The 15,469-nt window shown below is 57.3% G+C and overlaps 6 protein-coding genes across 6 annotated transcripts; 1 reads left to right on the top strand and 5 right to left on the bottom strand.

Annotated features, from left to right (window-relative positions):
* Positions 1–47: 47 nt before the first annotated feature.
* On the bottom strand, positions 48–772 carry PG997_009019 (uncharacterized protein; the record flags this gene model as incomplete). The annotated part of the gene is made up of 2 exons (XM_066813334.1): positions 48–562; positions 640–772. The coding sequence occupies 2 exons, from the start codon at positions 770–772 to the stop codon at positions 48–50; spliced, it is 648 nt and encodes a 215-aa protein (XP_066668676.1).
* A 403-nt stretch (positions 773–1,175) lies between these two features.
* On the bottom strand, positions 1,176–2,225 carry PG997_009018 (uncharacterized protein; the record flags this gene model as incomplete). The annotated part of the gene is made up of 1 exon (XM_066813333.1): positions 1,176–2,225. One exon carries the CDS (start codon positions 2,223–2,225, stop codon positions 1,176–1,178), a length of 1,050 nt encoding a protein of 349 aa, XP_066668675.1.
* An 808-nt stretch (positions 2,226–3,033) lies between these two features.
* Positions 3,034–4,760, bottom strand: PG997_009017 (uncharacterized protein; the record flags this gene model as incomplete). Its single annotated transcript, XM_066813332.1, has 5 exons — positions 3,034–3,382; positions 3,629–3,852; positions 3,923–4,021; positions 4,063–4,440; positions 4,758–4,760. 5 exons carry the CDS (start codon positions 4,758–4,760, stop codon positions 3,034–3,036), a joined length of 1,053 nt encoding a protein of 350 aa, XP_066668674.1.
* A 621-nt stretch (positions 4,761–5,381) lies between these two features.
* On the top strand, positions 5,382–5,582 carry PG997_009016 (uncharacterized protein; the record flags this gene model as incomplete). The annotated part of the gene is made up of 1 exon (XM_066813331.1): positions 5,382–5,582. The coding sequence occupies one exon, from the start codon at positions 5,382–5,384 to the stop codon at positions 5,580–5,582; it is 201 nt and encodes a 66-aa protein (XP_066668673.1).
* A 1,305-nt stretch (positions 5,583–6,887) lies between these two features.
* Positions 6,888–10,425, bottom strand: PG997_009015 (glycosyltransferase family 2 protein; the record flags this gene model as incomplete). Its single annotated transcript, XM_066813330.1, has 2 exons — positions 6,888–8,053; positions 8,121–10,425. The coding sequence occupies 2 exons, from the start codon at positions 10,423–10,425 to the stop codon at positions 6,888–6,890; spliced, it is 3,471 nt and encodes a 1,156-aa protein (XP_066668672.1).
* A 2,071-nt stretch (positions 10,426–12,496) lies between these two features.
* On the bottom strand, positions 12,497–14,245 carry PG997_009014 (uncharacterized protein; the record flags this gene model as incomplete). The annotated part of the gene is made up of 1 exon (XM_066813329.1): positions 12,497–14,245. The coding sequence occupies one exon, from the start codon at positions 14,243–14,245 to the stop codon at positions 12,497–12,499; it is 1,749 nt and encodes a 582-aa protein (XP_066668671.1).
* Between the last annotated feature and the right edge of the window lie 1,224 nt (positions 14,246–15,469).

Below are 15,469 nucleotides of genomic sequence, written 5' to 3'. Positions count from 1 at the left end.
TGCTGCCTCTTGCGCGCGTTGGCGTGTTCCGGCGTGGTGGCCGCGCGCTAGATCACGTCGCGCACAAGCGTTTTGGCCCGGTCCACCTTGTCCCTCGTGCCCGCTGTGATGAGGCAGTGGAGAGGCTCGTACGGGTCGTCTGTCATGGTTTCGGTTTCCCACGCGGGCGCGGCGGCGCGGCGGTGGCCGCCGTACGGACGTTGGCTGTGCCGGCGGCCCCTTTGCCCCTCCTTGACCGAACCCTTGCCCCGGATGACGATGTGGGCACCCGACTGGACGCTCATGTCGGCCAGGCTGCGCCCGCGTGGGCCTAGGAGTTGGCCGATGAAGTTGACTCCAGGGTACTCCCGGGTTGGAATGTAGACCTTGTCCGTGACGCTGCAGTTGGCCCGCGCGATGGGGCGGGGAACGTAGCCCTGAGGTGGGCGGTAGTTTGGGAAGGTGCGGAATGCGCGCTGGACCAGGGCGTGGTATTCATGTTCAAGTGCCGCCCGGTAGCGGCGGTGTCGTGTGTTGGTTCGCACACCGGAAGCATCGTACTGCGGGGGGCGGCGACGGGCACCTGCGGAAAAACGCGTCAGTAGTAGGCAGGGATTTGATTGTCGGTTAGTAGTAGCATATGTTGGAGCTCTTCAATACGCACAAGGACAGTATAGGCGTCGACTTGTTCGCTTGTCATGGGTCCGGTGACGGCCGTCGTGAGATGTGGGAGTCTTTGGGCCGTCCCCTCCGGATCCCATCTCGTAAGTCCTCCGTTTGCCAGTGTAGCCATGACGCAGATCCTGACAATGGAAATGGTTTTAGTCTATTGGCGGTATTGGCGCTGAAACGATGACGTTCCGAGGAACAGAAATGTCGGGTCTGGTGTGTTGTGAGCGTGAAAAGGGTCTGGGGGCAAGCCATTTGGCTGATTAGTCGTGGTTAGATTCCGTGCTGAGTGGACTTTCAAGCAGACGCGAGAGCGAAAGAATGTGCAGCCTTTTATCAGAGAGCCGAGGGGTTTAATTACCACGACCGGAGAAAGGCGATAATTTAGACTTCGGCCTATCTATGGACCTTACCATCTATCGTACGCTGAGCGATGGTTGGTTCCGGACGTGGTTGGATCACCCACTCTGAGAAAAGTGTAATTAATAAAGAGTTGGCATCTCGAATCTAGTATGTAAAGTACTTAACTATGCCAGGCTATATCCGGCCTCGACCATCTCACTGGCGCTTACAGTAACCGAATACCCTGCAAAGTCACCTTCCTCAATGTAGTAGTGGTAGAACCCCAAGACCACCCCATCATCGTCCCAGATGACAGATCCACAAGTGCCATCAGGGGGCTGGACATGGCTCTCATTGTCCTCCACTTGATTGGTGTAGAGCCCTTGGTAGACCACATATCGAATCCTGTCTTCGGCGGGATGGTTTGACTCTTCCAACTTGACAGATCGCATGACGATGTTGCCAGCCATGTTGCCAGTGTAAGGGCTGTTGAGATAGCAAACCGTGAAGGCGCGAATGTCATCCATGGTTGCTAGACGTGTAAAGTTTGGGGTGACACCGGCATCATTCTCGAAGGTCTGTTTGCTGGTGTTGACGCCATCTTCGAGCTCTACCAAGCTGATGTCCGTGAATGGGATCTCCTGTACGGCTCTGCCCACAATCTTTGCCTTATTGCCAGTCTGCCAGATCTGTCCGTTGTCGTCGATACCATGAGTAGCCGCTGTCATGAGGCGAGTGCCGCCTGCGTTATGAACAAAGACTCCTGACGTGGTTGAATACTCGACGGGATGAGCATTTTTCAGGACCATGCTGCTGATCATCACTCCTGGTCTGAGAACATCGTACACAGTCTTGTCCACGATTCCTCGGACAGGGGGCGGGTCGACCTGTCGTTTAGCTGGTCTATCCGCCCAAGAGGGACGATGAAGTTCGCTGTTGCGCAGGTATTTGACAACGCATTTGGCAATGCGACCAGGCAATCTTGACCTATTCTGGAGGTTGACGTGGTCACCAACAACGATGAAGATGATATTCTCGCAAGCGAGCATGAGTTCGACAATCTTGACGTCGGGCAGGTTCTTCTGAAACAAGGCACAAACTTCAGCTGTCAGTTTGCGAAGAGCTCTGTCGGAGAGGCGAGTGACATCGTATCCTTCCTGGCATATCTGCAGGTTCAACTGTCCGACAAGTCCTCCCTTGAACAGAAGCGGGCGTCCCGACTTGCCATCGGCCATGGTGTACGGCAATCCTCCAACAGACACCGGCCAAGGCCCTGGGGGAACCTCTTAACTTGAAAAAGCAGAGATTGGGAAGCCGGACCGAATGCAACGTTGCGCGTTTCTGGGAAGATGCTGCAGAGCAGGGACTGGAACTCAGGCTTGGAAAGATTGACCTCTCTCGGATTGAAAGGTAGCAGTACATGACGTGCGTTCCAGACGTCTGCTCCTTTCGGCGTCTGCTGTCCCTCCTCCTTGGCCGGGGGTGGGCATGCGGGTATGGGTCACAGACAGCCGGGCAACAGAAGGGCTTGCCATTTTGCTGAGTTTGCAGCTCTCGCTGAAGACACAACTGGGGGAAAATATGAAGCGCCAACTTCAAATGGCTGAAAGAGAAATGTTGTCCCAGGAGGGTTCGTTGAGGTGGACGAAAGCAGGTCGGTAGGTTGGATATTTATGGCCCTTCGTTTCCTGGGAATCTGGGGTGAATGCAAGTGACCAACAATTTGATTGCTAGACATGCGTCTTTCTGACTTGTATTGAATTGAGCAATTAAATTGGATGACTTATCTTGGTCTTTGGCGGAAGCGGAGAAACCATACAAACACGCCTTAAGCTGGCCTCCAGTTGTACCAGGCAATTCCCAAGCAACGCCATAGATAGGCTCACCGATGTTTATGGAACACACACATATGTAGATTAGAATAGCGAACGTCATTTTCTAGGCCCCGAAAAATCAACTTCAGGGTATCAAATAGAGGTTAGTCGGATACCTTGACAATACTGCAATAAATAGGTAGGGCCAGCAACAGCAAAATACCTCCTCTTACGCGGTCAGACCTCGCGCCATGACTGCCTGCTGCTGCTGCTGCTGCTCCTGCTCCTGCTGCTCCTGCTGCGATATCAGCAGGTACGGCCCTTGACTAAACTCGGGGTCCCCAGTCTCGATCCCCAGCGCCCGGAGCCGGGCGACCTCCTCGTCCCGCTTCTGCTCCTGGGCCGCCAGCCGGGCGGGCATGAACATCTCGCGTGGGCCCGTGGCCCTCCAGCCCCGCAGCGCCGCGGGCCCGCCCTCGAGGTCGAGGTCGAGGCCGAGGTCCCGCATCGTCTTGAGCTCGACCAGGCTGTACGCCGACGGGTCGGCGCGGTCGAACTGGAAGGGGCGCGGAGGGACACTGGGGGTTGGTGATGATTCCTGCGCGATTGCAAGGTTTTAGGATTTAGTAGCCTCAAAGTGTAAAGTAAAAAAAGGTGGGCGTTTAGGGGGAGGGATAGTTACGTACTTGGGACTCTTTTGATGTTACTGTCGCCCATCACCATCATTGGTTCATTAATGTGTCAGCCAGCTCATGGCCAATGAGTGCGTGGGTGGGGGTTATCCTTCAGTCATACTACAAAAGAGCGTCCTTGATCTAACTCACACGCTGGCGCTGTGAAGCATGAGCGGGTGCATCAAGATGACGTCGCCCTTTGCGCCCGTCATCTCGTGGAAGCTGCTGTCCGGCGCATCCTGGATGATGCTGTTGAAGACCGAGTGCTGGAAGGGGGCCGGAGGGCCTCGTGCCGGGGGTTCATCATGGGGTTGAGGCCCTCGGGGTGGTCGTACTGAGGGCGACGCGAATATCTGGTTCAGCACCGCGAGAAACTGAAAGAAGAAGAAAAGGAAAAAGAAATACCAAGGAAGGAAACGGAAACGGAAACGGGAAGCGACTGACCAGCATCTTGCCAATCCTCCTGGGCCCCTCGTCGCAGATCCACGTCGCCCCCGCGTCCTCGCCCACGTCGCTCCAGCACGGGATCACGAGGAGGGCCTGCTCGGGACTGTCGAGGAAATGAGCAAAAAGTCGCCGTCGACGTGCCAGTTGGTCAGCGCGCGAGGCGGGACCTTTTTCGTCCTTTTCCCCTCCTCCTCACACTCGGAGGAGGTAGTGCCAAGGTTGACGATGAACCCGTCGGTCCACATGCCGCCCCCGGGCATGGCGATGCGGTCCTCGCCGCCGCAGAGCTCGCAGATGGCGGCCCAGGCGCGCGGGGCCAGGTCGCGCGCGGGCTCGACGTTGAGCTTGGCCAGGTGGCTGCGCTCCGCGCGCCAGGTCGAGCGGTCCTCGGGATCCATGCCTAGGCGCGGCCAGACGTGGCGGGTCCAGCGGTCGCAGGTCGCGCGCGGGATGGCGCCCGGGACGCGGAGGAAGCCGTGCCGGAGGAAGGAGGTGACCTGGTCCCGGGTCAGGGTCTGGAAGGTTTGGTGGGTTAGGAGCTCGTCGATTTCGAGGGGGAGGGGGTGGTGGTGGATGGTGCTGCTGACGCCATGGCTTGAGATGAATCCGTATATTGTGTTCCTTGGTGGATTGTTGGTAACAAGTGTGGTAGGATTTATTCAGTAGGGCGATTTTATCTCCGCGCGAGAACGAGATGTAGTCGTAGGAATGGTAACAAGTGATTAACCAAAGGTGAGAACAGGGTCTTGGAAGAGCCCCTGGAAAGGTGACTATATGTATGTATGCACAAAATAAAACACGTGACTACCAATTCCAACACCCAAGTTGCGACCATGGCGAACCTCGAGCCGTTGGGGGCTCGGGGGATCTCGCCAGAAACCAGTGCGGGGGGTCACGGGTGCGGCCACGGCACCCCCTGATTGGATGCTACCGTACTCCCTGAACGTATGCTGCCAAGTCCGGGGGTGTGCGAACGTGGAGACGCCCTAGAGGTCGAGGGGCGAGTCTGACTGTGCTATCGTACCATTCTTTCGGCTCGTACCGGCGGGCCAGCAGAAGCAAAAGGACTCAAACCAGAGCAAATAGCCGAACCGTCATGGCCAGATGACCCCAATTAGTCGATTGAGGCTTGGCAACTCAAAAAGGCCGACAAATGACGGCGGCAGGCATGCTGTACGGCGCCGTTTGCCCGTCTACTGCAGTGTCCCGCGTCCGCTACCGTGGAGATGGGCTTGATGATGATGCCAGCTGCAGGCCCCGGGGACGAAGAACCAACCCCGGAGTGAAGTGGATGGCCATTTTCTGCAGGCCGTGCAGGTGTCCACGTGCTGCTCCCTTTTACAGAACTCTATCATCTACCGATCCCCTCTGGACACAACGTGCGTGCATTACGGCACTTCGTTCTAAACTGCTGCACAGCTCTTTCATGCATATACCCAGCCAGCCGTCGCCCAACATGGCTCCCATCCGTCGACTCCTGGGCACCGCCATCTCCGCCATCGCCTGCCTCTCTTCCGCCGCCTCGGCACTCCCCGCGACGGTCTCCAACACGACCACCCACGACACCGTCTTCAACAGCCCCGTGTTGCAGCAGCAGCTTTTTTTCGGAGCATATGTTGCCCGGGTCCACCACCCCGCCGCGGGCCTGGATGTTTGACAACACCTGGATCCGCTTCCAGCAGAGGAACCTCCTCGTCAACGTGCCCGGCGACTCGCGCTGCTACAGCACCGGCCACAAGAAGAGGAGTAAGCGCTGCTTCATCCCCATCCGCGACTTTGCCCCGGAAGAAAGCCAATAAAAACAGAAAAGAAAAAGAAAAAGGAGACTAGTGGGTTGGGTAGTACAGCAACAGGAACAGGAACCGCAACGATGAAAAAGGAAACGAAAGTGAAAAGGAGAGAAAAAGATGGCATTGTGTTGGGACAGAGAAGTTTCCATCGCACGGTCAACAGACTACATGTATGCAGTGCCTTTCTTGTCTCCCATGTTCTGGTGGTGGTAGTGGGCGGCTACAATGTGCTAGAAACCATGTACGGTTTGCACAGCATTGCCCCCCTGCCGGCACAGTTGTTGAGCGAGTAACACCAGGTTGGTTAGTTGTCTGTACTAATTCTGGCGTTCACAAGAAATTGGAAGGGCTTTCGATCCAGCGACAGTAATAATAGAGAGCCATCATGCATACTTAGCTAGACCCCGGACCGTGTGGCTTACATGCCATCATCTCTCATTTCTACGCTCGTCCTTCTCTACAGACCAACTGGTCCACTCTTAGTAAGGTGCAGTATATCACATCCGCAAGCATCACAAGCATCACAAGCATCGAAATCCCCCCAACAATGTACGCAGTCAGATAGTCAGCCAGTCAGTCACGTAGTCAAGGCACCACTCAAGTCAAGTCGATCTCCATTTCAACATTGGAACCTTTGTTGCAAACTGACAGCCGTACATATGATATCATTCATCTCATCCCATCCAACAATCCACCTCTCTCTCTCACACACACAGCTCAACTAGCTATTCCGTTTCATTACATAATAATCGTCGTTTCGTATGTCCCGAATCCCTCGCTTTCTTTCTCTCAATCAAAATCGTTTCGCGTGTCGTATAGTAGTATTCCCTTTCCCATCCCATCATCCGTGGTAGTGTTGCATCGGGTATCGTCGCGTCATGTTGCCACATGTGACGCGTGCGATGCAACCGGATCTGATCCAACGCAGAAAAGAAAAGGAAAAAAAGTGCAAAAGCAAAAAGAAGAAGAACAAAGAAACGAGAAAGAGAAAACTCCCCAAAACTCCATTTTCCTTTTTCACGCTGAGAAAAGGCGTTTTCCCCGCTTACCGATTTTTCTTCTTCTTCTCTTCGTACGCAGGCATGGTCCTGTCGTTGCTGGGTATCACAAAACCTCGTCTTCGTCCTCCCTCTTTTGTTTCTCATCATTGGGAACTCCATCGCTCTGCATCATCAGCGGCCGACAGAGCTGCTAATGCTGCTCATCTTCTCGCTGACCTTGTCCCCGAAGCCGCCCATCCACTGCGGCACCTTGATGCTCATCCGGACGCGGCCTTCCACCACCATGTTGACGACCTCGATGAGCGCGAACGTGCCACTACCCAAAGCGCGGAACAGCGCCAGACTGGCCACGGACCACAGGATGAATCGGAGATAGAAGTTGTCGCCGATGCCGCTGCTGCCGTACGTCTCGCTCACCGCCATGGCCAGGATCGCATTGGCAATCATCCACGACACCACCATGTACGTGCGCACCGACTTGTAGTAGTCCTCCTGCATCTGCGCCTCGCTGAGCCCGGGCTCGGGCACCTCGACGCGGTCTCGCAGGTTGCGCAGGGCCTCGTCGTAGCCCGAGTCGATGTCGAGCTGCTCCGACGGCATCTCGAGCTCGACCTTGCCGTCCTTGCCAATGGCCCCGCCCAGATCCGTCTTCATCACGTTGTCGCCCTTGGTGCCCCACGTCACGTCGTGCGTGTTGCAGAACGCGTACACCTGCAGTGTGCAGATGTAACTGGGCAGCAGCATGAAGTACTGCGCCGACGACGTGATCATGTGCCAGGGGTCCAGGTACAAGAACGACATGAGGAAGTACAGGCCCGTTGTCGAGGCCATGGAGACGATCATGTTGGTGAAGACGTTGTTGCCAATGGTCAGTTCCTGCTCCTTCTCCGTGAGCTGCTTCACCACAATGTAGATGGACGCGAAGATGGTGTAGAACATGATGATGCCGTAGACAATCATGCTGACCAAGTACAGTTTCTTGGCACCCTGCGGTCGGTTGCCCAGCGAGATGATGAACTGCATGGCAATGAGCAGCACGCAGCTGTAGCGCAGTATGGTGAAGATGTACAGTCCAATCTTGTGCCCGAACGGGTCCATCTTCGGATCGGCAATGCCACCGGCGATGAAGTAGAACGTCAGGTAGAAGTTGGCCAGGGAGAAGTAGGTGAACAGAAGCTGCAGGAACTGGTAGAGGAACTCGATGTGGAGAAGCACCTTGCGCGCTAGCGTGTGGTCGGTGGTCCAGATCTGCTTGAAATGGACGAGCGAGTAGACGGCGGCGAAGAAGGCACCGTTCAGCCATCGACGACGCTGCGAGATGAACTCCGGGACGGTATCTGGTCGGGGCGTTAGTAAAGAGACAACAGCGTGACGGACGGCAAGAAAGAAAGAAGAAAAGCTTACCCGGAACATCGGTCTCACCAGTACATCCCTTGACGTACTTCAAGACCCATCTCTCGCTCCTCTTGGCCACGAGCTCCCAGCACAGGATACGGTCCTCGGCCAGGTACATGTTGGCCGTGAAGACGTCGGCGTGCTGGCCATGCAGCGTCTCGCCCTTGAAGTACTGGCTGAGCGGCCCGTGCCCCGTCTCGTCGTTCTGTAGGGCATGGTAGCGATACGCACTCAAAGCACCCGGCAACACCGTTATGTAGCCGAAGACGGACTCCAAGGGCTTGTCCAGGATGTTGGACATCTTGTACTCAAAGTTCTGCGAGGCCACCAGCGGGTTCAGCAGCGACATGCCCCACTTGCCCTTCATCGCCTTGATCTCGCCACAGGCCCCGGCCACGGTCGAGTCGGTGTCGAAGGCCTTCCAGAGGTGGTACAGCGAGTTGTTACCTGGCTTGGTGCCGACGTCGAGAAGGATGCACACGTTGGGGTTCAGGGCCTTGCCGAGCGCGTTGAAGAACCAGCGATGCGAGTTCAGCTTCTTCTGGTTCTTTTCCTTGAGGCAGAAGATCAGCTGGCAGGGCACAATGCCCTTCTCGGCGCCCTTGAACTTGAGGTCCGAGTCGAGCGAGACTTGGGTCGTGTACTCGTAGACGTGGGCCTGAACGGCCTTCTGGTTGACGTAGTTCTTGGCGATGCCGTGCTGGTACACGCCCATGGCGGCCAGGGCGTCGAGCGTTCTGGGGTGGATCTTCTCGCGCCCATCCGACACAATGGCCACCACAATCTTCTGCCAGCCCGTCTCGCCCCACGTTCGCGACTTGTTGCGGCCGCAGAAATGGCTGACGTTCTTCATCACGGCGTGCATGGTGCGCGTGAAGCCGATCTCGTCTTCGTTGTACATGGTGACGCAGATGAACAGCTCGGTTTCTCGGAGGGTCTTGCCGATGTTCTGTCGCAGCTTGTATCCCCTCTCGACAAAGTCGTCGGGGTCGCAAGTGACGGCCGTGTAGCGCATGTGCGTGAACTCAATCTCGTCGCGCCGGGGCAAGAAACTGTACAGGATCGTCGGGATCTTGCACTCCAGCACCAGCTCGCCATTGATCAGCTGCACCTCCTTCTTGACGACTTGGGGGGCGCGCACGCCGCGACGTTCTTGGTGGCCGTCGGGTGCCGGTCCGTAGTGCTCCACCTTGTCGTCGTAGGGCGTCTCGGGCTCGTCGTTGAGGGTGTATTGGGATTGCGTTGCATACGAATGTCGCGCATAGTGACGATCGCTTATGTCTGTGCCATCGCCAAAGACGTCGTCATCCTGGTCTAGGGGAATGTTGACGGTGGCGTCGTCTGCCGTGAAGGCGGAACCCTGGGCGGAAAACAGAGGCGCGGGTGGCAATGGCCGGCGGGGGCTCCCTCCGTATCGCGAGGAGGGGGTTCCCGGCCGAGGGCTGCCATTGATGTCGACCGGCTCGTATTGTACGCTGGAAGGAGGCGGGCGACTGTAGTCGCGGCTGTAATCGTGGCTGTAGTCGGATGTGGTGGACATCCTCGAGGGGGTCCAAGGTCTTGTGGGCGAGCCAGTATCGCGCGAGTGGTAGTACGAGGGCTCTGGCGGGGGGATGTGCGGAGGGTCGATTATTGAAGATCTGGTGGAATTGAACGACGGCGCGTATGAGGAGGGCGCGTACGATCGCCTGGGTGTCGGTCGGATACTATTGGGAGTCTTGTGTGAGTGTGCGCTGCTGGAGGGTTGGTCTGGTTTCGCGGCCAAGCTGCGTTCACCACTGGGTGGTTTGCTGAGGAGTGAAGCTCTTCTAGGCGAAGGTCCTTCCGGTATGGTCGGCAGATTGTGTGCAACGTCGGCCTCGGTGGCCTGGGAAGGGCGCCGGTGCTTCTTCTGCAGCCTCACAGTCGGGGTCCGCTTGGATTTGCCGAGGATGTGCTTGCGCTTGGAAGTCTTGGAGGAGTTGTTGTTATTGCTGCTGCTGCTTTCGCCGCCAAGCGGCTCGGCAAAGGACACACACTTGGGCGTTGGAGCTTCCTCTTGCTTCCTGAGCTGGTCGAAATGCTCGGGCGTTGTGGCCGGGGCTTCTGGCGAGTTGCTGGTGCCACCTTGGACTTGCTGGCGACTTTGCGAAGCAGAGGGAGGTGGCAGGCACAACTGGGGAGGTAAGGATAGTTGGGGGATTACATACGGGCGCGACTCTGGCTGAGGCTCCTCCATGGACGTGAGCAATCTCACGCCACTGCCGGCTGTGGGTATCTGGTCTAGGTCATCGTCGTAGTTCCCGTAGGAGTAATCCGGCGGTCGGCCGTCCATGGCAACGGTTCCTGGATCGCAGCGACGGGCGCTGCGAAGAATGCGTGGGTGGTTGCGTGGTTGCAGGTAAGTGAGACAGAGGGGGATTTCTAGAGGCGAGTCTCAATCCGGTCCAATTCCAAGAATGCGATACTGATGATGATGATGATGAAAGCTCGCTGGACCGATCCAAGAATTGGTTGGGCGGGCGCTGGGCTGCGATTAAGGTGGAATTGGGTGTGGGTATCGCAAAGATTCCGAACCGGCTCAGCTGTACCGCAAATGTCGCGAGGTTGGTCGGTACGGTACATGCAAGCAATTGGAACGGGGAATTGATGAATGGGGGTGGGAAAGGAAAACAACAGACTAGAAGATGAAGAGGATGACGAAGCTCTACGGCAGTTGAATGGATGGGTATTCGATGCAGAGGAGGGGAGAAAAAAATAACCAACGTGGTTTTTCCCCGATCAACTGATGTTGGATGTCCCTTTCTCCAAAGCAGGCAGATGCAAGGTACACAGAATGGATGTCGATGCGTTTCGGCGGGGAGGGGATGGAGAGAGATGGAGAGTGGGTGCGAGGTGGACAGACGATTGTTGACCCGCCCGCCTGTTTTCTCCGGGGGCCGCGGGTTGGCGAGACAACCCCCACCCGGCGCGTAACACCGAGACGTAGGTAAGATTCAAGGCACAAAAGAGTCTGGTGTGACCAACTTTAGGTACATGTACCACCTAGGTTAGTGCCCGTCACCAACCGCCCGCCAGTGCCTGGTTGGCAGGTTGGTGCCTGGCTTCTCTGCTGCGCCTCGCCTCCATCCGTCAATCAACACAATCCAGCACTTCATTCTCGTGGTGCCTGGGACTAGGAGGTAGGTAGGTATCTTGGTATCTTATCGGGCAAATCCATCCATTGATGCACTCACTTGTGCCTAGATGCCCCTCCCGCCCTCTTAGCTCTTTCGATGCTGATCTGATTTCCCCGTCCCTGATCGATTTATTGGCCGCCCGCAGATCAGGCCGGATGTCTTGCAGAATAGGCGGCCGATAGTGAGTCTCCTCTGTTCCTCCTCTGCTCCTCCTCCAGCCCCTACGGCCCCAACCCCCCCCCCACTTTGAGCGCTGTAGTAAGGTAGTAACCAACCTGGCCGGCCTGCTGGTTGCTCTAGCAAAGCAGCAAAGCGGACATCCTCTAAAATTCGTCGATGCTACCTACGATGCTCCCCTTCCTTCGTGTTCCCTAGTGTCCCCGACCCCATCTCTGCCTGCCTATGCAAACACATCACCACGGTGCAAAGCCTTGATTCGTTCCATTGTCCTATGTCTGGGTACATGGAAGCACTCCTCTATCCGCAATGCCTCGCACCGCTATTTCGTGCATTGCAACAAATTTCGTGCATTCAGGTTTCGTGGCGTCCTCGTGCAGATACCCACCTCCGAAATGGGGATTCTCTGCAACGCCAGCCCCAATCGAGAGAGCGGTGATGGGTTTCCTGTATCGCGTCTTCGATCGGGAGAGATACGTGTACACAGCTTTATTCTCCGTGTGGTTCTCATCTAGACAGCACCAATCAGCGTGCCTACATACCTACATATTCATTCCAAACCCTCTTTGGTCGCGAGTGTCAATGCCCAAGTCGCTCGGTCGCCCGTGCCCGGAGAAGCACTCACTTTAGACATCACCAACCTCCCATGTCCAATCCCCTTGAAGCCCATCGGGTATCCCTTTGCACAGAGGATATCTTCAAAGCAATAATCATTGGCTCGGTCTTAATAGAGTAAAGAGCCAAGATGCTAGCTGTTGAAGGCGTTCCCCCTCACCTCCTACAAACAACATGAACATAGCTCGTAAACCAGCTGCCCAATGGGTATGCAATCAAGCACGAGATCTCAACTTGACTCCAGGTGATAACAAACTGTTTCACATTCCAATGAAGGTCATGATTTCGAGAAATTTTATCATTAAGCTTGATTTAATTGTATTGAATGCACCTGCGCTCTGATCCTCCCTATGTACTTCGTCATTCGTCATGCTTGTCTCACAAACCAAGCAAGCACAGAAACAGTGTAGCAAGCAGATCGAACCCAAACCGAGATCAGTCATCGTACACACTCCCCTTGCTCCACTTACTCGCCGCCCGGATCCGCCGCCCAAAGACATAAAACACAAACGGCACCGGCACCAGCGCACAAGCGAACCCGCCAAAGATGCTCTGCCCCGGCCCGACCCCGACGGTATGGTACAGCGGCCCCACGACGAGCGGGAACGCCGCGGCGAAACAGCTCCGCAGGAACGTATTGGCCGCGACCGCGCTCGCCGCGTACGCCTGGAACGTGTCCACCAAGTAATTGAGCGCGGCCTGGAAGATGGTGTTGAACCCCGTGCCCGCCAGGTACAGCCCCACGACCGGCACGACCCAGTGGCAGCCCGTCGCCGGCTCGGCCGTCCACCCCGTCAGGAACAGCGACGACGCGAACAGCACCGAGCCCAGCATCATGGGCGGCAGCCGGCGCTCCGGCACGGCGCGGCGCCCGTTGGCCCGGTAGGCGCGGTTGTACTGCAGCTGGTTCAAGACATTAATCACGGCGCCCGTCACGGACCCCAGCAGGATGGCCAGGAAGGGCAGCTCGCTCCGGAAGGCCGGCCAGCCCCGCAGCTCCCCGAAGATGTACGGGATCGCGCCGAGCTGCATGTAGAGGATGCCGTAGCAGAAGCTCGCGTAGAGCGCCACCAACAAGCAAATGGGCGTGCCCAGCAGCTGCGGCGGCCTAACCAAAAACTTGCGCGCCAGCTCCGCGACGCTCACGTCCCACTCCTCGAACTTGGCGTGCAGGGCCCAGTTGCCCGTCTCGAGCCGCAGGCGGCACGCCTTGACCACGAGCAGCCGGGGCGGGTAGGACTCGTCGATGAAGACGAGCGCCGTCAGCAGCACGACGGCCTGCAGGATGCCCGTCAGGTACTGCGTCCAGCGCCAGCCGAGGTAGGGCACCTCGACGACGGCGGCCGAGACGATGGGGCCCAAGGTCGGCCCTCCCACTACGGCCATAGCGTAGCCGGCCATGGCGATGCCGCGGTAGTCCGGAGTAAAGAGGTCGCCCAGGACGCCGCCCGTGTTGGTGACGGGGGCCGAGGCGAAGAAGGCGCCGAAGAAGCGCGTCAGCATCAGGGTCTGCAGGTCCTTGGCGACGGCGGAGCCGAAGGAAAAACAAATAGCAACGGACATGGGCGTCAGCACGGCGATGCGGCGGCCGTAGACCTCGGACAGCGGCGCCCACACCAACGGGCCCAAGCCGAAGCCTAGCAGGAACAGCGAAGACCCCAGCACGGCGACCTGCCGGCCCACGCCGAACTCGCGGGCGACCTCGGCGGTGCCGGCCGAGTAGGAGGACGAGGCCCAGGTGGCGGTCATGGTGACGAGGCCGTAGAGCAGGGTGGTGCTGACCTTCTTGTGGGTGCTCCAGTTGAGGGGGTGGTAGGGGTCGGCGGGCCCGTCAAAGTCGACGAGCTGGTCCGTCGTCGTCTTCTGGTGGGCCAGCGGGTGGGTGAAGGTCGGGACCCCGCGCGAGCGGATCCGGGCGACGACCGAGTCGGCGCGCGTGGCCGTCCGGCGCAGGGCCAGCCGCTGCAGGCCGCCGCCGTCGGCGCTCCGGCCCGTCGCCAGCACGACGGCGGCGGCGGCGTCGTCGTCGAGGCGGTCGCACTCGCACCAGCGGTGGCCATCGTGCTCCTGCTTGGTGACGGGGCAGCTGGCGGTGCTGGCGTTTCGTCGGAGATGCGACTCGGGCCGGGACTCGAGGGTCGTCGACTGGCTGTCGTCGCTGTCCTCGGGATTGATCACAGCCATGGCCTCAATGGAATGGATGTGTGGATCGGATGCGTCAAGGCCCAACACGCCGGATTTGTCAATTCAAGCAGCATCTGGGGAGCGGGCAAGTTGGCAAGGCAATCAATTGGGCATATGGCCTGTCTACGAGAAAGCGATGACTGGCAACCTACGTACATACTTGCCTCTTCGGGGGTGTCGCATTGCGATCCATCCATACTGTCTGTCTTGACTTAGCCGGCGTTGGTCGGCTATGGATTGGCTTATGACGTAGTGCATGACCCAACCCAAGAATCCCTCGCGACCGCTAAAACGGAAGGCCTTTATTTTAGTGCGTGGGACGCAAACGCCGGAGCCGTGGTCGGCAATTGCAATCCATCCTTCACGATGGATACAGCCTTCCTTTATCGATTAGCATTCGAGTCGGTAGACAGATAGGTCCTCGGGTCGCGAGAACTTGAGAAGAAAACGCGCGGGTTTTCGGTCAGCACTTGGTTCTTTTTGAGCAACGTGAAACCGGAGAAAACGCCGGCCCCTGGCAAACTGTGGCCTGGTTGGCCAATTGGGGGTTCGCCCTCCAAAGCTTCCTTCCTTTTTTTTTTTTTTTCTACTTCCCTTATCCTGCCATCAATGTCAATGGGTTCCAAGGTTGTCAATTGCAGACAACGCCGATGCTGACGTGCTCCTGTCAACGGTCGCATCGCTTGCACGTTTGCATCTGTGATATGTGACCGCCCTGTGCCGTCTCGTCGGTTCTCTTGTGTCCCACGCCAGCCGGGACAGTCCGTCATTCTCCATGGCATTCCCTTGGCCAAATGCCACCCAAGCCCTCTGCCATTCGCATAATCGTCCAAGATCTGCACGTTCCCCCCTAGCGATACGAAGGATCTGTCTGTCCATCTTTCCCGATTCTGTGCGTGTTGCTGGAGGCTGGAGGCTCGAGGGCAGCTCCAGAAGAAGTCTGGGTTTCATTTCCGATGCAGCGTCGCATCGCAAAGGTCGAAACCAGCCCTGGCAATTGCCGCTTGCAGCTTGCATCCCGACATGATATCTGAGTTCTGATATGGGTGACAGCAAGCCAAACAGGATGATGTGCAGATGGATGAACCAAGCAACGAGATAGAATGCATAACTACCTACTGTACCAAGTAATCAAATAAAACAAGTCAAGCAAGCAGACCGGGTTGATTGCCCTCACACCCTGCGCGCGATTGTCATTCCCGTTTGGTGTCACCAGGTCCGAGG

Source organism: Apiospora hydei (assembly GCF_038363865.1).
Source record: "Apiospora hydei strain CBS 114990 chromosome Unknown utg000006l_segment0_segment0, whole genome shotgun sequence".
NCBI classification, from domain to species: domain Eukaryota; kingdom Fungi; phylum Ascomycota; class Sordariomycetes; order Amphisphaeriales; family Apiosporaceae; genus Apiospora; species Apiospora hydei.
This window is presented reverse-complemented; position numbering and strand designations above follow the sequence as displayed.